Consider the following 27,026-nt stretch of genomic DNA (forward strand, 5'->3'; position numbering starts at 1 on the left):
ATTTTTCCTTTTTCTCCCCAAAGCCCCCCAGTACATAGCTGTATATTTTAGTTGTGGGTCCTTCTAGTTGTGGCATGTGGGACACCGCTTCAGCATGGCCCGATGAGCAGTGCCATGTCCGTGCCCAGGATCCAAATCAGCGAAACCGTGGACCGCCGAAGCAGAGCATGCAAACTTAACCACTGCCCATGGGGCCGGCCCCTAAATCTACTCTTTATACGGGAAAGTGAGTGTTGTTATTTCATAGCAGTAGAGGACTTTTCCAGAGATTTCCTAAATTTAGCTTTCCAAGTAAACGTGTGAATGGATAGATACCTTCTAGATTATAAAATCCTGAGCAGAAGGTGTCATTGATTATCCAATCCAGCAGTACTCAATGAGGGCCCAAGGACCATCTGATTTCCTGAGATATTTCAAAGGGGGCCATGATCTAAAAATGGTTGATAGCCAGTCTAGTCCAGCTCCTTGTTTTACAAACCCGAGAGACCCGAGTTCCTCCTGTGGGCAAGTCAGAACTCCAAATGGCCTCCCAGGGATTTCTCTGGCAGCTGTGACACTGATCTGCATGTTATTATATTGCTGCATTCTTGAGCATAATTTGTTAAAAGAACATTAATTTCATTTGCTCTTAGGATTCCAAAGAGTTGATTCATAACAATTCAGAGTTGATTCATTCCTGGCCTTGCTGGCTACGTATTCAAAGTGAACTTAATTTTTAAGTGCATCTGATCATACATCTGGGGTGCATCTGAGGTGTCTGCTGGCTATGATATGTAGAGAGATCACCCAAACCACGTTGGATCTGGATAGTTTTGTTAAACATTACATAGATTAGAAGGTACAGGACTTTTGTTTATGACAAGAGAAACAGTGGCATATATCTCTCTTTAAAAACAATTACCTTTTATAGAACCCAACATTTTAATGAGCCATTTTTTTCCATTTCTTGAAAATGTATTGTGGTAGCATGAGTTGGGAAAGAAAAGAGAAGAATGTACGTGATAGATCCTGTTCTGATCAGAATATAATTCTAAAGCATAGACTGTCTTTCAACGCACCAATGAAAGGCTATCTCTGTCTTTTGTTGCATGTTTGTTTAAAATAGTCACTGTGTTGTTTAAAATAGGTGGTTTTCTTTGACTGTCTGGCTCTGTGGGTCCCATTTTGGCTGTGGCTGGTTGCCTGAAGACTCATTACCTTTATGGCTCTCACTTAGGGCTACGAGCTCCCAAGTAGGTCAAGATAAAATGTTTAGCGCCATTTAATTGATCTGCTTAGCTGAGTGGAGACAACCCTTGGAATGTCCAGGCCCAGTTAAATACTACTTCACCATACTTTTGTCCTTGTGGTTTTGGATGCTTCTCACATAGGAAAAGTAAACGATTGAGGTTAATCAAAGAGGTATTTTGCCTTACTAGGGGATCTTATCAAGTCTATTTCATGTAACTAAATTATAGAGTATAAGAAGAAAATGGAATGATAGTAAACTCTGTGTATAACAAACAAGAAGGCATTTAAAATTTTACCAACTGGAAAATCCGGAAATAGTGACATGGAGTGAGGTAGTAAGAGGTATGGATATAGCATAGTGCCCGAGGTAGCTGTGTGAGTATGCGCATCACTTTCCTAAGGTATCTGATTTACTGAAGATGACTTTCTAGCAATGGCTAGAACATTGGGCAAACTTAATGATCTCCAGTGTGCTAGCTTGTCACTGTTCCCCACACATAAAGCACTCGTGGCAGTCATTTAGATTCTCCTGAACCCACCAACAGAAATTTGCCCTCCGGAGGCAGAGATGAATATCTGCAACAGGTGAAAATGAAGGAGGACGGAGTCGATGGGCAGGCCTCTCTCTCGCTGGCATAATAAGGTTCAGTCTGGATCTTTCATCTCATTTATTTGCACTGAATTATAGTTCATAAGACAATACTAATTTTTAAGAATAAGGTTTCCTGAACAAATTAATAATGTGAATGGAAATGAAGAGTTAGAGGAACCCTTTTGATAAGTGTTTTTAGGAACTTTTCAAATCTTCATGTATAAAAGACTCAATAACTATTATTAGGGTAATGGGAAATACATTGAAGGACAACTCCTTTTCAGTTCATTGTTAGCCAGATTCCTGTTGCTCTTCCATGTGTATGAGAAAGGGGGGGAAATGCGTTCCTTTAGAAACTCTCTGTAAATCAAGCAGGCTGTGTTAATTAACTTTTATAATTTTATTTTCCTAAATAACCTCTCCCTTGGAATTTGTTCTCACTCCATGGTATCCAGCACTGCAGACCCTCCCTCAGCACATCCCTTTGCCTCTCAAAAGTGATTTCCAGATTTCTGACAGCACTTGAGGAGGCAACTTTCACCGTCCCTCTCTAGTGCATGCCCTCTGCACCCCCAAATGTATACCCATCTTCATTGCATGTTGTTGTTGAGTATTTCATTGTACTAATTTACCATGAATACTTGCAATATTCACACAATAGCTTATTCTTAAATTTTGCTTTTGAAGGATGCTGATGGCAAGTTTAGCAAGCATTAAGACATTTCAGTGAGATTCTCATTTTTCTGCAACTGATAAGAGTGATCTGGGGCTGGCCCCGTGGCCGAGTGGTTAAGTTCACGTGTTCTGCTTCGGTGGTCCAGCATTTCGCCGGTTCAGATCCTGGGCGCGGACATGGCACCGCTCATCAGGCCACGCTGATGTTGCGTCCCACATGGCACAACCAGAGGGGCCTAGAGCTAGAATGTACAACTATGTACTGGGGAACTTCAGAGAGAAAGAAAAGAAAAGAAAAGATTTGCAACAGATGTTAGCTCAGGTGCCAATCTTTAAAAAAAAAAAAAAAAAAAAAGAGTGATCCTCTTGGTAAGAGTGTGTTCCTTTAAAAGCCACTGATGTCATTCAGTGTACGGCTTATATATGAAGGTAAAGGAGAGATGTACTCTTTAAAGGACAAAGGTGGGAATGTGGCCTATAATTTAACAGTCCCGCCTTCTGAATGAATATCCCAATGACTAATAGTCACTCACTCCATGTTGCTGTATCCCAGGATACCTCCATTATCCCAAAGACTGACAACAAATTCTCCAAACGAAATTTTAATTTGAGGGGGCTGGCCCTGTGGCTGAGTGGGTTAAGTTCACACTCTCCATTTCAGCAGCCCAGGGTTCGCCAATTCGGATCCTGGGTGCAGATGTACACACTGCTCTTCCAGCCGTGCTGTGGCAGCTCAGACATAGAAGAACTAGAGAGACAACTAGCATATACAACTATGTACTGGGGCTTTGGGGAGAAGAAAAAAAAGAAGAAGATTGGCAACAGATGTTAACTCAGGGCCAATCTTCCTCACCAAAAAAATTTTTTAAAAAATTTGAATTGGCCAGGGGGCCAGCCCCATGGCTGAGTGGTTAAGTTCGCGCACTCTGCTTTGGCGGTCAGGGTTTCTCCAGTTCAGATCCTGGGCACAGACATGGCACCAATCATCAGGCCATGTTGAGGCGATGTCCTATGTGCCACAGCTAGAAGGACCTACAACTAAAATATACAACTATGTACTGGGGGGATTTGGGGAGACAAAGCAGAAAGAAAAAAAATTGAATTGGCCTTCATAATAAAAGCACTTTGGAGGAACTTGATCCTTCTGTCTGTTTGGATTGTATATTCCTGTTTAGGCCCCATGCAATGGGTAAAGTCTTGAAAAAACAAAATTAGGAACTATATTATTAATGAAAATTTTTTCACTGTAAGAAATATTTTGTTTAGTATTGTCACAGAAGTTTTGGTTTCATATAACTAGGCCAAAGTTAAAAAAAAAAAAAAAAAGGGAGGGGACATTTACTTTTGACTTCAACTACAGTAAATCCTGGATTATGCTTAATGAAAAGTTGTGGGTCCCAAGCAGAATGCAAGGAAAGGCTTCTATCCAAATTAGCAAACTTGCTTCATGGTAACCATTTCTGTTTTCCTTGAGAAATGTTTCTTGACTCTCAGATGTTATCTGTCGTTCAGGGATAAAGTAGAAACCTTTTCTTCCCTCAGGGATAGTGATTAAAACAAATCTTGGCATTCACAAATGAAAGGGTGGTTAATCTCCTGCACATCTCAAGTAAGTACTTGTTCTGAGCTGCTAATGGAATTTATATTGCTCATGCCCTGGGCTTATGAAAGTCTAGTTGTTGAAAAGTTAAAATTGAAAATGCTGAAAAATAACTTCTAACTGCCATCTGTTCATAGAAACTAGAATGACATAAGAAGGAAGATGATGATGGTTTAGTGCCAGGCTTCCAGATGATCTCCATGGATTGGATCATTGATGGTCTACGCACCCAGCCAAGTGGCAGCGGGAGCTTGAGATGGAAGGGAGAAAGGGACAGTTTCACAAAGTGACTGATCTCTAATTCGTTTGAAACTTGGTATAAAAAGAAGGAAAGCTCAGATAAAATGCCAAGTTCCCCTGAGGGAGGGGAGGCTCAGCTTCCAGGGGCAGAAACAGCCGACACTCAGATGGCGCCGCCTGGTCCCCCATCCCAGGAGGAGTTGCTCAAGTGGCTAATGGGTCTGAGAAAGTGAAGCCTTCAAGTGGAGTGCTATTTAATTTCTTAATCTCGTGTTTGCTTATTTAATCCTCCAGTTGACATATCTTAGTTGCTTCATCATGGTTCTAATTCTGAGTGTGTTTGTGCAGAGAAACATACCCCTGTTTTTATTTGGTTTCTCGGCCTGCCCACACTCACACACAGATACGCACACATGCGGAAGAACAGATTATATATCCACAGGATTAAAAGAAATTCTAACACGTTGCACTAAGAAATGTTAAAATCTGTAACTGGATACTCCTGACTGACCTTTCTAAGAAAAATTCGGCAGGAGTTACCATCAACAGATGTTCGCCACCAACAGAGAGCATGAGACCATTAGTCACTAGCCGAGAATGAAACGTCTGTGAGGGCTCTGGGCCAGGGCGTATTTATAGGTGTGATGGCTGAAGCAGCTGCTTGTCATGGTTGCTAGGTGACAACTTAAGTTAGAACAAATTCTTTTTTAAAAAGTTTGTCAATAGGGGATGTTGACATAGTTAACTTTCTGAAAAATATTGTTTGGCTTCCATTTCCAATTCCTGTAGATTAAAAATGAAATCAAATAGTGTGAAATAATGCATATTCCCTGAAGGTAGTATGGCAGAATTCTTCTAAACAGTTTGGAAATGGTTGTTGCAGTATGAGTTCTTAGGGATATGAAAAATGAAAGAGTAACTAGAAAGATGTCTGTCTGTCTGTTTGAGAGGAAACAACGATATCTGAAAATGTTCTCCAGTGGCTTGAAGTTGCTCAGCAAAAACAAAAAGCGGACTCATTTTTCTCTCTCCCATATGAAGGTTCAATATTCGTTGATCTTCACCTTCTGGCATACTCAGGGCCCAGTCCTCTTCTCCTGGGCATCACAGATGCTCCTGGGTCATGTGAGAGTGATGTTTCCAGAGGGTGCTCAGGGATCCAGGGATCCCCATGGAGAAGTCGAGCCTTAGGACCCAAGTTTTGCCAGGAGGAATTCCACACAAAATACTGATTTCCAATTCAGGAAACTTTTGGAATAAATGAGGCATATTTTGTAATTACCCAATTTTGAAAGCAGTTTAATTCTCCATCTACAAGAAAAAAAATGAAAACTATCCCATATAAATGAAAGTTGGTTTCTAAATTTGTAGGACTTTTTGTCTGTTATTTTATATATTTTTATACATAAAAAGGAATACATGCAAATTATTGCCCATATGTAATGTACAGAAACATTCAGGTAAGTGAAGAAAAATCATCCAGCGTCATGAAATAACCACTGTTAACTGTTTTTGATATTTTTTCTTCATTAGATATTCATTCATTGTTAATATTCATTCATTCGTTCATTCAATATTTTTTGTGCCTCATAGATGTCAAGCTCTGTTAGCTGCTGAAGACAGAGCCATGTCCACAAATTCCTTCTTGGAATTTAAAATCTAATGGGGAATCAGGATTACAAATATAAATTAACTACAATTGATAATGGCTACAAAAGAAAATGATGTCCTGATGGGGTGGAGAGGGGGCTCACGTGGAGGGGATTCAGTGAGAGAATGTAGGCAGAGTGAGTTACAGTGCCTGGCAGATGGGGAGAACTCAGCATGTGGGCGCTGTGATGATGATTCCCCTTGGCACATGAACTGGATTCACTTTGTGGGTCCTAACTTAGAAAGAGCTGAAGTGGTGGAGAGAGAAAACAGGAGTCTAACCTCCTTGGTCCTTAGTTTCCCCTGGGAGCCAAAGCTGCTTTTTAGCTGTCTCTGTTTCTGGAGCTTGGCATTTATGTATTCCATAACCCTTCTCATGTTACTGCTGTAATGTTCCTCCCTACTCGTCTTTGAAATGATCCCCGTGTTCCAATCCAGAGTGTTCTTCCTGTATCCCACCTCAGTGCCATTTATTATAATCTCTGTTGCCTTGTGTATTAGTTCTGTGACCTTGAGCAAGATAGTTAATGTACCTGGGCCTCAATTTCCCCATCTCACAGGAATAATACATAGCCCTCATGTGGGGGTTGGCTGTAAGGACTGAACAAGATAGTAAGTTTAGGACATGTGGAACAGTGTCTGGCCCCTGGTAAGTGTTAGCTGCTATTCTTATCTCACGCTGCCTGAAACCCCCTTTACTTGAATTGGTAATCAACTGATTTGACTTGAATTATTCACCCTATTTGCATCTTGCCATTCTACTAAAAATTGTCACCTCAGTAAAACTATGTCATACTAAACTCTGTGTAATCTCATTCCATAACTCTTTCTAAATAGTTGTTTCTAGCTCACAATTTAAAATATGCAGTTGTCCATCAGTCCCGCTGAAAAATGAAGGACTTTATTTTGTGTTGCAAATGCCAGAAACCAAACTGAAGCCAGCTAAAGTCTCGCAGGGCCTTGGCTTCCACAAAGCGGGCGCCCATGGATGGCTTTGCTGTGGACCTTGCCTATCGGGCCTGACAGGACCCAAGCACTCAAACCAGACCACGAGGATTCATCACCTTCTCTACCCCCACGCACACTCTCTGTGTCCCTCTCTTTCTCCTTCCACTCCTGGTTGCCTGTCTCTTATTGGTAATTATCTCCTCAAATCTAAAGCTCAAGAAAGATGTGAAAGCATTTAAGCCTTGATATATTAAAAAACCTAATTTTTTGCTTTTGAAAAATAATTTTGTTCTAAAAATATTTTTTGACTTAAATTCAGTAGTCCATGCTAAGAAGATTTATTATCCTTTAAAATGGGCAATAATGAAAAGATCATATCTTTAACAGGTTCTCCTTGTATACCCAATCCCCAACTTAGTTTTCAAATTCTTTTCCTGCAATAGCCCTAGATGCAATTGAATGTCATTTTATAAAAGTGAGTTTTGTGTATGGTGAGTGTGTGCATGTGTGTGTGTGTGTAATCATTTTGGGGTCATATGTAAACTTTCACTTATTGGTTGGGACCTGGCCCTACCCATCTCTGGATCCCTGAAGCTGGGAATGGTGATTGACAGTTTACTGCACTCAGCACATGTTTATTGAAATGAATGGAAGGGAAGTGATACTGAGAGAGGTGGTTTGTTCTGTGCCAGGATTCATTTGTTTCAGAATTATTTTTTCTAGTGCTCAAAGACACTTTGGGTGAAAGAGATGAAACAGGCTGCTAGCACGTTCTGTTACAATCTATTTATAAAGAGCACAAGAGTATCACATTTCTTAGTCTTACAGAACCCCCTAATGGAGAATACTGTGTGCTGCATGCTGAAACTACAGTTCATTCGAATTGCACTTATGTAGCCATTAAACTGTCCAGAGACAAACTTGACTATTAATAGAAAACTTAAACATTGTTTTTGATAAATACAATTTTTAAGGAAAAAAAGGTACACAGTAATTTAAAAGCTAGGTATGAAAGTAAAATAAAATCATTCAGATCCCAATTTGACCATGTGAGTTATTGGGTTCATAGCAAAACTCACCACTTTGTATTCCTACAGATGACTCAGTTAAGTTACTTAAAATCAGTTTGATGCTTTTGGGGCTTGCTTTTAAGACTTATTAGGACCAGAGCAGCATTTGATCCAGGATAATTATTCTCTGCTACTGAGGCAAGACCCTTCTGAGTCCACTCGCCGATGTCTGTGAATTTTGAGGTTTTCCAGTCTTGTCGATGAGACCAGGTGTCATTCCTGGCCCTCTGTGAGCCCAGGACTCTGTTCTCCTCCTCCTTTCTGATGGCTGTGCCTGATGTCCGGTTCCTCACACACATGTACCAGTAGCGCTCAGCTGAAGACTCTGGGGAGCCCGGCACATGGCCAGGGTTCTCTCTGCAGGCTCTACTTCCCACACTCTGTGCTGCCACCTTCATCCTCTTTGGTCTTCTCTTTGGACCCTGAGTTCTGTCTTCTCAACTCAGACAGTCGCTGTGATCCACCCAGGTTACCCCTCCCTGCTCCGTGGACTGGAGACTCAAGACAGTGAACTGGACAATCACTGGATGCACCATCTCTCAAGGATCATCGTCCTTCCTTGCATAATGCCCAGGGTCTTGAGAATCGTGGTTTTCATATGTTTTGTCAGTTTTTTCTTTTTTTGGTTGTTTCAAATGGAAGGGCAGATTGAATTCCTGATACATCATCTTGCCCAAAGCAAATTCTCCTCCTGTCTGTATTTTTGAAATGGGAATTCCATGCAACTTCCTCACGGTGGGTTTGTCACAGTGACTCGCAGGTTAGAATCACCTAGGACCCTTATTTAAAATGCAGATTTCTGAGCTTCGCCCCAGGCCTGCTCCATCAGAATCTCTGGAGTGAGGCCCAGACAGTGCTGCTGTTTATCCCTGGGGGTTCAGGAACACTCAATTTGGGAGCTGCCTAAAGAATTTCCTTTGGCCAAACCACCTAATGTATATACTTAACTGTATTCTGTGGGGATGTGAAGGCAGAAAGAAGGGATATTGGCTTCATATTCTACCAGGAAGCCAGAGCTCTCTTCTGTGATAAAGTGAGGCTACTTGTCTGAGGAGCCATCTTCCTGATTTTTATTCCCTTCGACTTTCAGAGGCAAGTAAAACCGCAAATTCTTCAGCTGCTGAAAAGGCACTTTGCCCTGGTTTTAGCATTCTTTGGTGAATAATTGCCTACCTAGACCATGCAGAATGCTCTTTGTCAAACATCAGTCCTTTAGTTTTTCTTAAGGAGAATGTAACTAAATGGAATCTGCCAGAGCCTTAGTTTTGGCACATTATTTTGAAAGCACTGCATAGCTGCGGATCCTTGGGCAAAGCCCATTTGAAAGATGGCACAGCCATCAGGGGCCTGGTAGTTGTGACTTCTCACTTGGAACCACTTGAACTGGATTCACCAAGAGTATGGGAAGTTAGTTAGGGGTGATGGTCGTGAGGGAGGGACTCTTGAGTGGTTCTTATTTCGTGGCTGGAGTGTGTAGCAGGTTCACTCTCCTAGTGAAGGCATGAGTGGAAGAGAAAGCTGGAAGGAAAAAACAAGGGCGGGGGCAAGGGAGGGAAGAAGGAAGGAAGGAAGGAGAGGAAGAAAGAAGGATGGATGAACCGAAGAACCTTACTGGAAAATGCATGTTCTCTCAGAAACTAAGGAGGAAAAAATAAGCCCTGGGCTATTATACTGAAGCCATTGGTAACCAGTTTTCTTCCTTAGATGAACTTCAATCACAGAGGACCTATTTTCTTCGGTTAAGAACTTGGTAAAGCTTCAAACTGTTTTTAAGCCTCCTTATGTGTTAGTTGGGCCTTACGTGGCATGTTGATCAGCGCCAAGGATGGTGGGAAGACAGCCACACACCATGTAAAAGATCTGTTTCCCAAGCACCGTCCAGTATTCACAGGAGATCCTCTCTCTGGTTATGTGTTTTCCAGACAAGGCTCTCTAGGAAAACCTAGAGTTTCATTATGGAGCAACTCTGTGTGTGTGTGTGTGTGTGTGTGTGTGCACGCGTGCATGCGTGTGTGTACAGTCGTCACCTGTGTTAAACATCAACCAACCACCAAGCATGAATCTGAGTTTCCGCTGAGTATTTGGATGCTGCACACGAAATGCTCCTTTTTCCTGGAAAGAGTGGGTCCTCAGTGATGCTATGTTGGTATTGGTCAATCACACCTCATTCCTCCTGACTCTTGAAAGGAGTGAGGAGGAACAACGAATGTTCCTTCTTGTTCTAATTTACAACATGTGGTCTCTTCAAAAGATGTCATTGAATTTATTCATCCTTTGCAGTGGGTCCCTGTTTTAAAGGAAATGGAACTGTACTAGAAATCAGGAGTCCTGGCCTGGGTGGGGGCTCTGCCCCAACTAGCTGAGAAAACTTGGGTTTCATTTTCCTTATCAATAAAATAAGGGAATTTGAAAAGTTGACATTAAATTTCCTGTCTCTTTCTAAATTACGTCTATATTATATATTGTTCAATTATCTATTATGTAACTTTATTACGTAAATTGAACTGTGGTGACATAAGTTGATGGTAGACTATATATAATGGAAGACAACAGAAATGTGTGTTCCAGTGGTACTCAGAATTAATCACTGGACAATTTAAAACTATTATGAAACTCCCAGAGAGTGACTCTTCTGGGTCCATGTTTCATTTAAAGAAGTGTGCAGTGACATCTCTTCTTTGCCCTTGAATTCAGATTTTTTAAAAAATCATACATATTTCCATTAAATTTTATTCAGCACAATCTATACATTTATTTTTATCTCAAACGTTTACTACTCTTTCCAAAACTCATTGGGTTAAATAATATTTTTATGCTTTACACAATGAATTTCTCATATTTTGAAACAATAATTCAGATATCAACTAGAATTATTTAAGGTTATTATGTTAATATAAATATAAGTAACGATGTAACTTATTGTCCAAAAATACTGTCATATGAGGCTTTTTCCAAAGGGGAGAAATTTCATGTAAATAAGAGTGTCGTCTATGGTTATGGAAAAAATCACAAGTTGAATATTCTCTTGTTTCTTCTTCCCACCCAGTGGTCATATCTCTAGACACAGAGAAGGACAGCACTGCAGGGGTTCAGTTTTTGCTGGTTTGAAATAACAATACTAAACACACCGAGTATAATGTAAGACACAGAGGGGGCACCTGATAACTTTTTGTTGGATAAATGGATAAGGTAATGGATGGAGGGATACTGAAGTTTATTCATAGCCACTTGAAGTCCACTAAGAAAATAGGCAAGATCCTTAAATGAAAAACAGAAGTTTTAGTTATTTCACTGCAATAGGTATTAACTTTAGTTGTATGAAGACTTTGCTATAACATTATCTCTATAGAGACAATTTAGGTAATTTTAGGTAATTTAGTATTAGCCTGGGCTCCTTCCTAATCTTAGGGCACCTACTTGCTAGAGTGGTAAAATATATATATAGATGTGGTGTCACTTTTGAGACACGCATCCTAAAGGTAATAATAGAACGAGGTTCCAGCGTCTATACAAAGTACCATTTATTCAAAGAAATATTTTTAATGACTCTAGCCAGGAGAAATATTTTTACTTCACAAGTAAATAAAGTGAGGCAAAAACTGAGTAACATTTGTATTTTGACTATGGGATGTGAAGTGAGATATTGTCATGTTAAGAATGTTATTCATTAAATAAAAAGCATGATTATACATTTAAGTATCAACATAGTTTTAAATAAAGGCCATATATGTATACATGCATATATGTGTGTGTGTGTGTGTGTGTAGCTTTAAAAACAGTAATAAGTCAATTCTCGTGTATCCATCATCTAAGTTAAGAAACAGAACATGATCAGTACTCAAGAAGCTCCCACATGACTTCAGCCACATTCCCTACATACCCTACCTTTGGTAATCCCTCTTCTGAATCTTGTTTTTTTATTATTTTCTTGCTTAAATAATCTGTTAGCTTAGCATGATTTTGAGCTTTATATAAATGAAATCATGCCATATATATTCTTCAGGGATTTTTTTTCTCTAATATTATGATTCTCAGGTTCATACACGAACACAGAGTTTGGTTTCATCTTTTGTTGCTTGAACATAACTCACTACTTGTTCCTTCTCCCAAAGTGTATTTTATTTTATTTTTATTTTATTTTATTTTTTTACATAGTTTTTGTTGTTGTTTTTCTTTTTTTGTTGAGGAAGATTCACCGTGAGCTAACATCTGTGCCAGGCTTCCTCTATTTCGTATGTGGGTCACTGCCACAGCATGGCTGCCAACAAGCGGTATATGTCCACACCCGGGAACTGAACCTGGGCTGCTGAAGCAGAGCACAACAAACTTAACCACTACACCACAGGGCTGGCCCCTAAAGTAAATTTCAAATTTGCTTCAGAATATGAAATGCTCATTCATTCCACTTTAATCATTAAAAAATGATAATCAGGGGCCACCTGGTGGTGTAACAGTTAAGTTTGCACATTCCACTTCAGCAGCCTGGGGTTCGCCGGTTGAGATCCCAGGTGCAGACCTATGCACCACTTGTCAAGCCACGCTGTGGCAGATGTCCCACATACAAGGGAGAGGAAGATGGACATGGATGTTAGCTCAGGACTAATCCTCCTCAAAAAAGTAGAAAAAAAGGATAAATCAGATAATTATAAGTTTTTCAGTGATTTTTTTTTAGAATTATATTTGCCAAACAGTTCAACCAAATTCTTAAATACTGCTCAATATGCATAGAGAGCAGAATTTAAAATCTGTATTTCTGTCATCTTTGTGGTCCCATTAATCTAGCCTAGCCTAGCCAATTTGCAACAAGTCTGTATTGTTGTGAGAAAGGAAGCCACAATTTAGTATTTTGTGTTTCCTTTGCCATTGCAGCATTTGCTCTCCTGGTCATCTTTTCCCATTAAGCAGACATACTGGTAAGATGTTGTTTCAGATAGTGGCTTCCCAGCCAAGCACTTAGTGTTTCTTTTTATAGGTCTGGAATCATTCATAAGATATGTAAACCTAGTGCTGGATTTGGTCAGCAGTGAAAGCAGGCTGGCTCAGTGATTCGAGAGGCAGTGGAGGTAGTGGATACAGAAACCACTTCCTAACAGCTACACCTCCCCAAAAGTTCATTTCTTATGACAGGCAGGAAATCATCTGGCGAATGTCTATCTAGAAGCATAGCATCAGCCTGGACAACTGGTAGCTCAGTGACTCTCTGGCAGAGCATCAGTGGAAGCTGATAGAACAAAGAGGAAGGAAAATGAATTTTTTTCTTCTTTTTTAATGCTGTTGTACTCATTTAAACTTAAATTAAAATTTATATTAAATAGGAATTTTCATTATTTAATATACAAATCGCCTTAGTATTTAAAGTATATTAAAAAGTAACAGAATCTCAAGCCAGCCCTGATGGCCTAGTGGTTAAAGTTCAGCGCTGTCACCACTTCGGTGGCCTGTTGCAGAACCACACCACCCATCTGTGAGTTGCCATGCTGTGGCAGCAGCTCATATAGAACTAGAAGGACTTACAACTAGATATACAGCCATGCACTGGGGCTTTGGGGAGGGAAAAAAAAGAAGATGATTGGCAATGATGTTAGCTCAGGGTGAATCTTTCCCTACAAACCGGCCCCTCCCCCAACAAAACCAGAATCCATGTGTACACAGTTTTTGCTTAGTTGAGCCTCTAAGGACCAGGGTAGACTACTGAACTTGAATCCAGAGATCAGTCGTACCTTGATACCCTTGCAATCATAGCTCAGATGATAGGTCACTGATAATCCCTGTCTTCTACTAGAAATGTTTGTTTAGTTTATTGCCATATCCTTAGCTCTATGATAGTGCCTTCAACGTGGTAGGCACTAATAATTATCTATGAAATGAATGAACTTGGGGGCCCTTAACAGAGCCTGTCTGAACTGGTAAATTTTTGTGATGAGTTAGGATTGCAAGAGTGGAATTTGAACTTCATGTCATTGTAATTTTAGGGAATGCCCTGTATTTGCATGTGTCTTCTTCCTGGAGCACTTGTTACTTTTTAGCTCACTGAGCTTCCTGTGGAAAAATGAGGCAAGGACACACAGCGTATTGCCCGGCCCATGGGTCACATTCAGCACATTCTGTGATGAGATGGGGAAAAGTTACTCTAGAAAATATGAGGTACTGTGAGATCCTGTTGAGTTTAGCAGTTTTCTGTAGAGCTGACCAATCATAGTACATACTGAAAATGTACTGTTGGAGTTGATAAGATTAATGCCCAGGTTTCTCTCAAAGCACTGTGGCTTCCCTATCTTTAAGGTTCAGAACGTTTCTAAGTAGTCCTACAAAGCCCTGTACGATCTCAGTCCCTTCCGATCTTCCCACTTCATGCAGTTTTACTCTGCTGGTTCACTGTGGCAGAGCCGTGCTAGAGCTCAAAAGAGTAGTGCTTCTAGCTCCTTCTCCCTCCTGGACCTCTGCTTATGTTGTACATTGTTCTTTCTGGAACTCTCCGAGCCCTTATGGTAAATGCCTGCTAATCCAGATTTTAGGTTAAAGTGGTTTCTTCAGAAAAGATGTCCCAAAGCCGCCACCCTGTGCTTCTCGCTCACTTGTCCCTTGTTGTAGCTGGATAGTTGTGTAGCTAGCTGTTTAACCGTATCTCTTCTCTTGGTGTGAGAGCTTCATTAGGTGGGTATCTGGCTTGTTCACGTCTGCATTCACAAGGCTTTTCCAGAGAGTGTGGCCGATGGTTGGTGCGCAATGAATATTTGCTAAAGCAGTGAATGTTGAATGAATCATCTAAAGTTTAGTTAAAATTTTTTTCTTTTCTCTCTTTAGCTGGGAAGTCGTCAATTCCAAACCAGATGAAAGAGCCAGGCTCAGCCAGTGTTTTGCAGAGTCATGGATGAATTTCAGCCTATTTCTTCAAGAAATGTCTCTTTTTAAACAGCAGAGCCCTGGCAAGGCAAGTTTTCCAGGGGAGCAAAATTACTGTATGTGCTTTAAAATGTGCAATAAACTTGAAAACAAATGAATTAACTTATTTTATGAGCTTGTAAGTGTTCTCCACTTCAGAATAGACTATACCAGGAACACATGCCATAGAAGCTGATTATCAGCAAGGTTCAGAAACGTTAGTGTATTAATGCTAGAAAATCCTCAACCTCATATTTTGAAATTGGATTGGTTTTTATTTTATACATATTTATCTAGCTCACTGATTGGTCTTATTAGCCATAACAAGGAGAAATAAATATCTTAAGGAATTCCAGTTTATAATATTTAGCCTGGTTCTGAAGTCAAAGGGAGATGAACTGAACATGTAGTCCTTTGAGGGTGCTTTTGGAGATAATGAGTCTCACTTTCAGTCTAAAACGTGGAGATTCTTACACGATTTATTTAAAAAGGAAACTTTTGGCAAAAACATTTATAATGATTATGTAAATGGAATGAGTATTTTTCCAATGAAGGTGAAAACCGGTGAGGAGAAGAGTCCTAAGTGGTTAGACAGGGATTGTGTGGGGAAGTGCACACACTTGAAGTATTTTTGTGGGTAGAGGCAGCTTCACTTGCAATCTTGATAGATGGATGAGGTGAGAGCCACCATCATACACTTTTCCTTCCAGTGTTACGTTCAAGTCTCTTGAATGCCCACCTATAGTTGGACTCAAGAGCCTAGGAATGACAGCGTTTAAAAATCCCTCTTGTTCTACCATGTACATGCCATCTCTTTACTTCAATTTAGTAATAATGGAACTATGCTTGGACACATTTTGAGCATATTAAAATGGCAACATTGTATATAGATGGATTTTTTTTAATCACTGAAGATGGTCTTTAGAATAGATCTTTAGAATAGACCCCATATGGTGGGGAGGGGAGATTACATTTTTGATGCCTATTTTACTGAAATGATTAAACACATTTTTAGAAAATTCTAAACCTAAAACTTCTGCATTGGATTGCACTAACGTGCCCCAAGTCAATTAGTTTAAGATAATGATGCCGCAAATTTGGTGGGTAATATGAAATCCCTTTGCAAAACTGAATTCCAGATATAGTAATGATTTTATAGACATTTATTCTGTCAACTTTTATGGGCTTTCCTCTTCCATTTTACTACCAGAATTCCATATTCTTCAAGGGCCCCTGCTGTTTCAGAAATAGCTCTTAGCTGTGTTCCACAAGTTCATCTATTCTCCCTTTGACTATTAACCCTGTGCCAAAGAATGAAAAATCAAAGTTAATCTGAATTTTAGACTCCTTTGTTGTTTCTCTTAATCAATTATTGATCAGAATTATCTGTCCTTTCCTCATGTGTCTTTTTTAAATTCCCGTAATGAATTTTCTTTGCTTATCAGTTTAATACCATAATTTAAAGATAAAGCAAAGTCAGGAGGGTAGTTTACTTTTAAGCCTATAGTGTGGACACAAGTGAAGACTTTATGGGAGAATTTATCTGTCTTGATGTTTAAATTTCTTAAAATAATCAAGATTTTTTTGGTCATACCTGACAGAGGGAAGGAATATAATCACATTTTACTGTAGGAATTTCATATCATTCGCATCTGGTTTCTAGGTCACCTATAAGTGAGGTCACTTTGAGGGAGGGTTATGGTTATGAGGAGGATAGTAATGGCCAAGAGATTTATCCCAGCAGCTTATCAGCTGTGCAAATTACCATTATGTTTTTATAAATGCCTCTAATTTCTCTAACATGTTTTGCTCTGTTTATGAATTTCAATGGGCTTCTAAAAGTAGTTTGAACTTGTAGATTTATTTACCAGGCTGCATTATTTTCAGTGAGTGATCCTGAGTAAAAGAAGTTTCTGGTGACATGTTGCTCTTTGCTTTTCTTGCATCTAGCAGTAATATAGCTACAGGCATGATTAATGGGAGATTTTGTCCTCTGTGCCAAAAATTAACTTATGGAACCTCAAAATGATTGTTACTAAGTGTTTAAGTGGACTAAGACTGGTTGAACAGAGCATCATTACCCAGATCTAAGTGCTAAAGAACACGATTTGAAAAACATTTATCATAATGTGATAGATTACATATAAATAATTGTGTGTGTTTCCTGTGCTCTAAAGTGTCTTCATCTTAAGCATAACGGTCACATGTTATTTCTTGTTTCTAGTTTTGTCTCCTGGTCTGCAGTGTGTGCACATTTTTTACAGTCTTGGGAAGTTATGTTCCTGGGGTTATACTCAGCTATCTACTGTGTAAGTATAGTAGGACATTTGGCTAATTGACGTGATGCATATGGTATCATTTAATCGTCCCAAGACCTTTCATAGTTTGGAAGAGAGAAATGAGTTCTTAATTATGAAGCAGGTTAATTATTCTTTAATTTCCTGCGGTACAAGGTTTCTCCTTTTCCTAGAGACGTGTTTATATTTTTAAATTGGAAGAATACTTGCCAAAAGGCAGTGCTTAATTTTATTTTAAATTGTGTCAATAAATAAGCTGTACTTCCACCCTCCACAAAAACACTAATTACTTTATCCTTGTGTGTGTTCTTTGGCTCAAAAAATAATTAAAACCACAATAAGATACCATTATACCTTCACCAGAATTGTTAAAATTAAAAATTCTGACTGTATCAAGTATTAGCAAGGGTGTGGAGAACTGGAATTCTCACATACTGTTGGTGGGTAGGTAGAATGGTACAGCCACTTTGGATAACAGTTTGGCAGTTTTTTAAAAACTACTATATGACCCAGCCATTCCACAGCTGGAGAAATGAAAGCATATATCTACACAGGGACTTGTAAATGAATGTTCATAGCAGCTTTATTTGTAGTAGCCAAAAATGGAACACACTTCTTATGTCCGTCAACAGATGTATGGATAAACAAACTGGATATCCATACAATGGATTACTACTCAGCACTGAAAAATTAATACATGCACCAATCTAGATAAATCTCAAAATAATTAGATTGAGCGGGAGAAGCTAGATAAAAAAGAGTATATACTGTATGATTCCATTTATATATAATGCAAACTTATCTTTAGTGACAGAGCAGATCAATGGGGATGAGGTAGGTGGGGTCGGGGAAAGGCAAGAGGGAAGGATTAACAGAAATATGAGGAAACTTGTAAGGGTGGTAGATATGTTCACTATCTTGATTGTGGTGAGGTTTTCTTAGTTGTATGCATATTTGAAAACTTATCAAATTGTTCACTTTATGTGCAATTTATTGTATGTCAACTATAACTCAAAAATGCTGTAAAAAAAAAAAAAACGTAGATCTCCTGCTTCTCCTGAAAAATGTGAAAATCTGGTGCCGGAGTGGTGAGCTCTCTTCACTTAATTAACCCTCATATTTCCCTATTTTTCTTACATCAACTATCTCCTTGGCTTCTACAGATATTTGAGTTTGCAACTCCTATTTAAAGGGTAAATGGGCACATTTCCTAACAACAATGAAGAAATAAACAGTAGAGAATACAATGCATTCAGTGTGGCAATCTTCATTTCTTTTTGTATTCCTAATGCATAACACAAATGGCCAATGGTCCAAGCTCATCCATTCTCCCAAATGTAACTCATATAGAATATTGGCCTCTTGATCTGCCTTGTTTAGGAAGCAAAGGAGAAGAGAACCAGTGAAGGAGGATCTAATACAGGCAAGGCTTTATTCAGGTGGTTTGCGTTCATCTCATTCATTCTTCACTACAACAGTGTTATCCCGGTATCTTCACAATATTATCCCAATATTACTGATGAGAGGCTAATAGATTAGTAATAACTTTCCTATGGTGAAAATGCACTTAACAAATAAGTAGAGTTGAGATTTTAATCCAGAACTGTTGTCTGGAAAGCATGAATCTTTGTATATACATTTTGAGGGTAAAAGGATTGAAGTGGGGGAATTGATCTAATTGTAAGTCTTTGAAAACAATAACTATAAGCGTGGGTGTGTGTGTAGGAGAAAATGTTTTCATTGCAGGGAGAAGAATAGAAATTATGAACTTATTTGACAAAGGCATTTCCCTAAGAAAAAAACTTCTTTTTGACAGTAGGGGAACTGAAATATTTTTGTGAAATACTAAGATGTAGCCTTCTGAAAGGAAGGTCATTTTACCTACATTCTCTTCCTTCTTATGTTTCAGTACTGTGTGCATTTTTGTGTCCACTTTTTAAGTGTAATGATATTGGACAAAAAATATACAGCAAAATCAAATCACTTCTGCTGAAACTAGATTTTGGAATTGGAGAATATATCAATCAGAAGAAACGTGAGAGATCTGGTAGGTAAAGTTTGAATTTTAGATTCCATGCATGAAATGAGACATTCATGGGCTATTTATGATGAAATCACTTTCCATACATTTCAGGGTGTTTTAGCCTTTTACTACGTTGTAACATAGCCTTTTCCTATTTTGGGTTTTATCTTTTCTCAAACGTACAATAAATTGACTTTTTAATCCAAATTGTCAGGGGAAGGAGAAAAGGATTCAACAATTTTATATTTGCTATTTATGATTTACTTTTTAAAATTGTTTTATTTTGGGGTGGACTACTGCAAATAAAAAATGACACAGGGAGGGCTAAGAGTGTGAGAACCATATTAAGAGGGGAGCGAAAGAACAGGACAAGGAAAAAAAAATAAAGGAAAAACCAATGTGGTCATTTTTCACTTTTTAACTTTGCCTATGACTTTATAGATTCTCAAACTATAGCAAGCATCACAATTGCCCTAGAGGGCTTATTAAAGGATAGATTTCTGGACCCTACCTCAGAGTTTCAGATTCAGTAGGTCTAGGGTAAGACCCAAGGATTTGCGTTTCTAAAAAGTACACATTGGCGGTGCTGACGCTGCTCGTTCAGGGGCCACACCATGAGAACCACTGATGTGGACCATTTCCCTTGGAAATCAAACATTTGCAAATATGTGAAACTTGTTATATGCAAACATTTAATTATATGGAGGCCTTGGAGAATATGAGGAATGGGGGTAAGGATATATAATGGATAAAATACACTGTGTCTAAGCGGGCCAGGAAACTGAAAGCGTCCACATTTTTTCTCAACAGAAGCAGATAAAGAAAAAAGTCACAAAGATGACAGTGAATTAGACTTTTCAGCTCTTTGTCCTAAGGTATTTTTTGTTTAGTTTTCAATTTCTTCCTGTGTGGTTTGACTGTACGTTTATTTACATGCACTAAGGCTGAATGATTTTCCTAATAGAACCCTCCTGTTTCTCTAAGATGATTGAACAATTTCAAAAGGAAAATACTCATCTGGTTTTTATTATTCTGACATTTTTGGTGTTAGAATGGAGTTTGCAAAAGATTTTCCACAGAAGCTTAAAATGTGCCACCGGTGTTTATGTTAACACAGATTAGCCTCACGGTCGCTGCCAAAGAGTTGTCTGTGTCTGACACAGACGTGTCCGAGGTCTCCTGGACTGACAATGGGACCTTCAACCTTTCAGAAGGATATACTCCACAGACAGACACTTCTGATGGTATGCTCACATTTCTAGATACCCTTATTTTTATTATTATGAGTGCATGCAAAAATATTTAACTCTGTTAACTGCTGAATGGATAAACACAGTGTGGTATATCCGTACAATGGATATCGCTTGGTTACCAAAAGGAAGTACTGATACTTGCTACATGGGTGAACCTCGAAAATATTAGGCTAAGTGAAAGAAGCCAGACCCACAAGTCCACATATTGTATAACTCCATTTATATGAAATGTCCAGAATAGGCAAATCCAAATAGATGGAAAGTAGATTAGTGGCTCCTAGGGGCTAGGGGAAGAGGGAATGGTGATGACTGGTAATTAGTATGAGTTTCTTTTTGGAGTGATGAAAATGTTCTAGAATTAGATAGTGGTGATGATTGTACAGCTTTGTGTCTATATTAAAAACCACTGACCTGTACACTTTAAAAGTACTTTATCGTATATGAATTATATCTCAAAAGCTATTATTTAAGAGTTGGGAGGGCAAAAGGGGTGATTAGACTCACATGTGTGGTGATGGACTATAATTAGTTTTTGGGTGGTGAACATGATGTAATCTACACAGATTTTGAAATATATTACAATGTACATCTGAAAGCTATATAATGTTATAATCCAATGTTACTGTAATAAAATTTAAAAAAAAAGAATTTACTATGTATCAGGCATTGTGCTAAAGCCCTGGAGATACAGTAAGATGATTACTATTTCTGACATCACAGAACATAAAATTTACCATTAGATTTTACAAATATGAAGGTGCTTACCAATTCCTCTTAGTCTGTAGTTTAAAGAATTATGTGGGAACACAAGTGTATAAAATTAATGAACCGCCCCCCGCAAAAAAAGAGAGAAAAACTTAAGCCAGTCCATGTCCAAATCTGCCTTTATTTTGAAAACAAATAATTAACAGTCAAAAAAGTTAACTTCTGAAATGTCTGGTGGCATTGTTTATAGATAATGGGAGGAGGAGAGAGAGAAGTTAATTCCCCGTGTCCAGGGCTGGTCCTCATTGAAAGAGACGGGAACATGGAGGGCAGCTTCTCCGAATTCAAATCGGACTCCCAAGTTTCCAATGTTCTTCCTCAAAGTTAGTTTAAACAAACAAAAACCCAACCAAACAAAAAAAGGCTTGTTTTATAATTAGGTTAAATACAATTTAAAATAAATTGAGACAGTTCTTGTGCAGTAACTTACCTTTTGCTGCTCTCATTGGATGATTTCAAGTCTTTTTAGCTATATACTGAAAATATGAGCAGTTTATAATGGAGGATTAGGAATAAATTGTTGTATATGTATTTTCACAAGCAAGCACACATCTTTTTTTCAAGAGGAAGGAGGGAGGCTGGGCAAGGTTTGAAAGAAGATAGGTTTGGAGATTGGGAGACCCAAATGTAGTCTTGCCTTTGTCATTAGTTAACTGTGTGACCTTGAACAGGTGACATAATTTCTGTGGACCTCAATTTCCACATCTTTAAAGTGTTTTAGAACAGGATCACTGAAGTCTGCTGAAGCTCTACAAGCTCTAAATATCGACGAGACCAGGATAACAAACACTTTGTTTTTAAGCATCTCATCTCAGATTTACTCAACAAAGGGGACAACAATAATCTACTCCACATATGAGGCTTTTCATTAAAAATACATTGAAGATTTCAAATCACTGTTGTAAAAAGTTAACTAAAAGATTTTCTATGAAAAGTGAAAAACAATAAAATCACTGTGTACTAATCTGATGTTGCTTTTAAATGTCCCAAATTTTAAAGTGTTCCTATAGGATATATTCAGGATGCGAGTTTGATTAAAATGGTATGGGCAATTTCAGCTATATTTCTGGAAAGCCAAATGCTTCCATAAGCTCTTAGATTGAATATGGAATAGAAGGAGTAGCCTCTTTTAAGTTCATTGCTTTAAACAAACACAGGTCACAGATAGTCAAATAGGTCTCCATGGATGAAAATGCTGAGGCTAGATAATATTCATTCACCATCTGCTCTACCAGAATCCATGAAAAATTCCCATTGAAATATTTTTTACTTTGTGATCATACATATCCACATTGGCTTAAGCTAATTCCCTCCCCATGGGGAGGATAAAATTTTTGTTTATGGTAAACATTTAAACATTAGTCAAAGCTTCAAGCTAACACGAGACAGGTTGAATATTAAGTCATTATATACACTGTTTTGTGCTTAAGAGGAAAGCTAAAGACTCGGGAGCGGGGGCATGTAGTGTTTGTGTATTTGTGGAGGAACAGTGTCCCAGATTTGGGAGGGGTCCAATATGTGGTTAAATTGATTTAACCTGAAACGGGAGGCTGGATGAATACCAAGGTTGCCCAGAGGGTTCAGATTAAAATCAGATATCTTTTGGACAGCTCTTTAATTTAAAATTTATTACGGTACTTATGCTTCAAACTTCTGTTATACATTTCACAGATCTTGACCGACCTAGTGAGGAAGTTTTCTCTCGAGACCTTTCAGATTTTCCATCTCTAGAAAATGGCATGGGAACAAATGATGAAGATGAATTAAGCCTTGGCCTGCCCGCTGAGCTCAAGAGAAAAAAGGAACAGTTGGACAGCAGTCTCAGACCGAGCAAAGAGAGGCAGTCCACAGCTGGGCTCACCCTTCCTCTGAGCAGTGACCAAACCTTTCACTTGATGAGCAACCTGGCTGGGGATGTCATCACAGCTGCTGTGACGGCTGCTATCAAAGACCAGCTGGGGGGCGCACAGCAAGCACTTTCCCAGGCTGCACCCGGCCCAGGAGAAGACACAGATACTGAGGAAGGTGATGACTTTGAACTCCTTGACCAGTCAGAGCTCGATCAAATTGAGAGTGAATTGGGACTTTCACAAGACCAGGAAGCAGAAGCACAGCAAAATAAGAAGGCTGCAGGCTTCCTGTCTAATCTCCTCGGAGGCCATTAGCCTGGGGATCAACTTGTACAACAGAGCACAGATAAACTACCAAAAAATTTCAAACAAGCAAAAAAAAAAAAAACAAAAATTTTTTGAACTGTGAGCTTTACTGATTACTTTAGATTCTTTTTGGTTTTATTTTCCCTTCTGCGGTGAATTAATTGGATATATATCAGCTGACACTGATAGATTGATATTTCTGAGTTATTTTTATGTAATAGGCATGGAAATGAACTTTATATATACACACACACACACACACACACACACTGTGTTGTCAGAGATGAAAATTAGGGGTTGTTTTTAAAGCAAAAAAACCCCACCAAATTATTGAGATCCTCCTATAAGTATTCCTTATTTTTTCTTTACAGTTAATTTTTCAAGCATGCAAAAAGTTTATTGTAACTCACTGAAATATTAACAATTAATTGTGAATACATGCTGTATCAGCTCCTTTGTTCCTAATACTTGGAAATAGTTAAAAATTTTTGGTAGATTTTGCTGTAAAAAGACAAAAACTATCAAGATATCTTTAGTTGAAGGACTTGGGAAATACTATCAAAATTAATTTCCTAGGAAAATTTTAAAAAATATATTTAACTACTTTGGATAGGCTGATACATTTCCATGTTATTTCTGCAGTTATAGACGTAGGCTTACTTGTAAATGGCATGCTCCATTGACTGCCAGCTCTAGTCTTGCATTGAGTGGTATTAACTCATAGAAAGCAAGTAATTATATATCACATCGATGGTGATTTTGATGTAAACAGATTGGGCTGTGTTTTGTTGTTCAATTGTCATGTATTTGTAATAGGGATATTTTGGGTGCAGATCTATTCTGCCTGCTCAGACCTAGGCTAAACCCTCATCTTTCATATTATGTCATAGAAAAAGTCTCTCATTAAAATTGTGAAACTAGTTCCTAGTAGGCTGTGTGAGTGCTGTGGTCATCAGCAGTAGAGAAACAGTAACTGTTTTTGTAGTCGGTCTAGACTCCCCTACAGGAGAGAAACTTGCTTGGCTTTAAATTGTATTTATTTGCCATTGAAGTCTAAATATGTAATCTGTTTCTTATTGGGAAGCTAGAATATATTTTTCCTTTATTTTAAACTTTTTAGATCACCTTTAAATAACCAAATTTGACTTAGGTTTTTAACAAAGGACTAAAGAGCATAAATCAAGCTAATTTCGTTTTTGTCATATAAACTTTTAATGGTGTTGAGGGACCATGTCAGCAACTACCAACAATCTCTTCAATCTTCAGGTACAGCTGGCATTTCTACAGATGCATACAGACACCTGAGACCCTCAGACAGGAAGGATAATCCAAGAATACAGGAAATCTCTGGCCCCCTCCCTTCATTTTATCCCTTTCGTTGTATTTCTAAAGACTAATTATAGGTAATCTGACATTTTAATGTAGCACCTCTTATTTATTTATTTTTCTGAGGTATTAAAATATCTAGACTGAATTTTGCCAAACGTTAAAGGGAGAGAAGTTACTGAAGACTTTGAACACTTGCTTTTCGTGATGACTATGCTTATATGTCATTAGTGACTCATGACTGTGTTTGATGTCCTTTATGAATACAAAGTGAGCCTGTGCCTTCATTATCTTGCCCATTTTGGTACAAATGAAAACCTGATGTTAGATCTACGAACTGTGTGGGTTTGGGAGGAATATATCTGAATCTTATTCAATAAGAGTTTCTGGACATGAAGAAAAATACAGTCACATATTTATAAAATAGTTATCAGGATTCTTTTTTTTAACGTGTGTTTCTTCATTTAAAAAATGTTCTTGGCCATGAAGTCAAAAAGTTTAAAGGTCATTTCAATTTCTTCATTGACGGGAAAACAAGAAGTTAAATAATCCAAGTAATTAAAGAATGTGTTACAAGTAACTGGAAAATCCTACTAGAAGATAAACTCGAGAGTCGATGGTATGAACAATAAAGCTAGAATCAAATGTTATAAACTATAAATTAAAAGGGCTTTGGAGATGGGGAGGGTGGTAGGGTATAAAAATGTGTTACTATTGTATGGAGGAGACATAGAAGCTTTCCATGGACAGTACATTATCACCTTATATGCACTTCAATATCATTTGTTCAAGAATATATGTGATTACAAATTTACACAATGCCATAATGGTACTCTTAATTCAAACATACATAGGGATGTTGAGGGTTTTTGTTGTGTGTGTGTGTGTGGTCTTTGAGGAGACAGGGCATTATATGTAGTCCTTTTTCTGGTTTTAGGATACAGTAACAATAAACCCTGTGATTGATCCTGCACAGTAGGAGACTACAATTCCCTTCTCATGAGAATTTATGCAGTCATTAAAATGTGAAGCATGGATTTTTTTTTTTTAATTATAGAGGAGTTGTAGAAAAATGTTTTGCTCACTTCCTTTAGAAAATGTTGAGCAAAACCATACAGTGGGAATAGCATACCTTGATCATGCATTTTGATCTGAAACAGTAAAGCAGGACTCAAAAAGTTCCAGTTTGCTTTGGAAGGTCAATCCAGGCTTAAAGAAGTGTCTATATTCTCATTCTGAAACATCTTTGCTTTTTCCTTATCCTAAAAATCTTAAAAAGTGATTTTTTAAAAGATGCCCCATCCCCAGTTTAGTAGAATACTAAGAAACGAAACTTTTATAAGCTTTTGCAGTTGGCAAACATCCTCAACATATTTAGGCATCTCAATCTTTTATTTGAAATAAGTGCAACTTTCTTCCTTTTTTAAAAAATGGCAAATGCTGGCATACTACTGATTTTGGGCAAGAGCAAATATACACTTAAACAGATGTAAACATTTTCCTTTCCTGTTTACAATTTAGGTTGTTGTGGTTCTTTACACTGCTGCAGCTCTGTTAGTTACAAGAGAGGAGGTTATTCTGAAAACTCTTACTAAACTACTGTTGTCATATGTCATTTGTATTGTGATGAAGTTAGAAAGTTTCAGAACCATATTTTTGTGTATTATTCCTCCATTTCCACTGCAGCATTTAAGTTAGGATGGAATGTTGGAAATATGAGTTCTGGTTCTGATGTTAATCTCATGGCCTTGAGACACAATTGTCAAAGTCACATAACATCCCCAAACCACCACCTCAGTTTTCCCAATCAAAATTAGGAAGCTAATTCTTATCCTGTCACACAGGGATGTTTTGAGAATGAATGAAAAAAAAAGTGAAGCACTCTCTGGGGGGAAAAAAGCTATATAAAACCAAAATAGTGATTTTTTTCCTACCTGTGTTTCAACTAAGCCTTCTTTTTAAACATTAAAGTCAATCCACAAGTACCTACTTACAAGAAAACTCTAAGTTTCTTTTAATGGGTCTAGCACTATATTGGCCTCATAATCCAATAAATGCTGTGGAATAAAAGGATGAAAAGTGTTGCAAAAACATCTCTTTCAGTTGACTGGACCACATGTGAGGTTCTACACTAATCATTTTTAATGGTTCTAACACTTACTGGATGTGGGACTCTTGAGTAAGTCACCTAACACCTCTGTACCTGTTTCCTTCATCTATAAAATTAAGACATAGCACCTACTTTATAGTATGTTGTAAGGATTAAAGTTTTAAGACTGGGGGTAGCAAACTGTGGCCTATGGGCCAAATCTGGCTTGC

At 38.2% G+C, this 27,026-nt stretch overlaps 1 protein-coding gene across 1 annotated transcript in view; it reads left to right on the plus strand.

Annotated features, from left to right (window-relative positions):
- The window catches only part of RETREG1 (reticulophagy regulator 1), a 125,108-nt gene extending 99,975 nt beyond the window's left edge, over nt 1-25,133 (plus strand). Inside the window, exons 4-9 of the mRNA XM_046671551.1 lie at nt 14,810-14,936; nt 17,112-17,196; nt 19,094-19,231; nt 20,018-20,082; nt 20,325-20,451; nt 22,897-25,133. Coding sequence (XP_046527507.1) covers nt 14,810-14,936; nt 17,112-17,196; nt 19,094-19,231; nt 20,018-20,082; nt 20,325-20,451; nt 22,897-23,390 — 1,036 coding nt within the window. The 3' untranslated portion in view covers nt 23,391-25,133. The remainder of the gene's footprint in view (nt 1-14,809; nt 14,937-17,111; nt 17,197-19,093; nt 19,232-20,017; nt 20,083-20,324; nt 20,452-22,896) is intronic.
- The last annotated feature ends 1,893 nt before the right edge of the window (nt 25,134-27,026 follow it).

Source organism: Equus quagga, chromosome 9, assembly GCF_021613505.1.
Source record: "Equus quagga isolate Etosha38 chromosome 9, UCLA_HA_Equagga_1.0, whole genome shotgun sequence".
NCBI classification, from domain to species: Eukaryota; Metazoa; Chordata; class Mammalia; order Perissodactyla; family Equidae; genus Equus; species Equus quagga.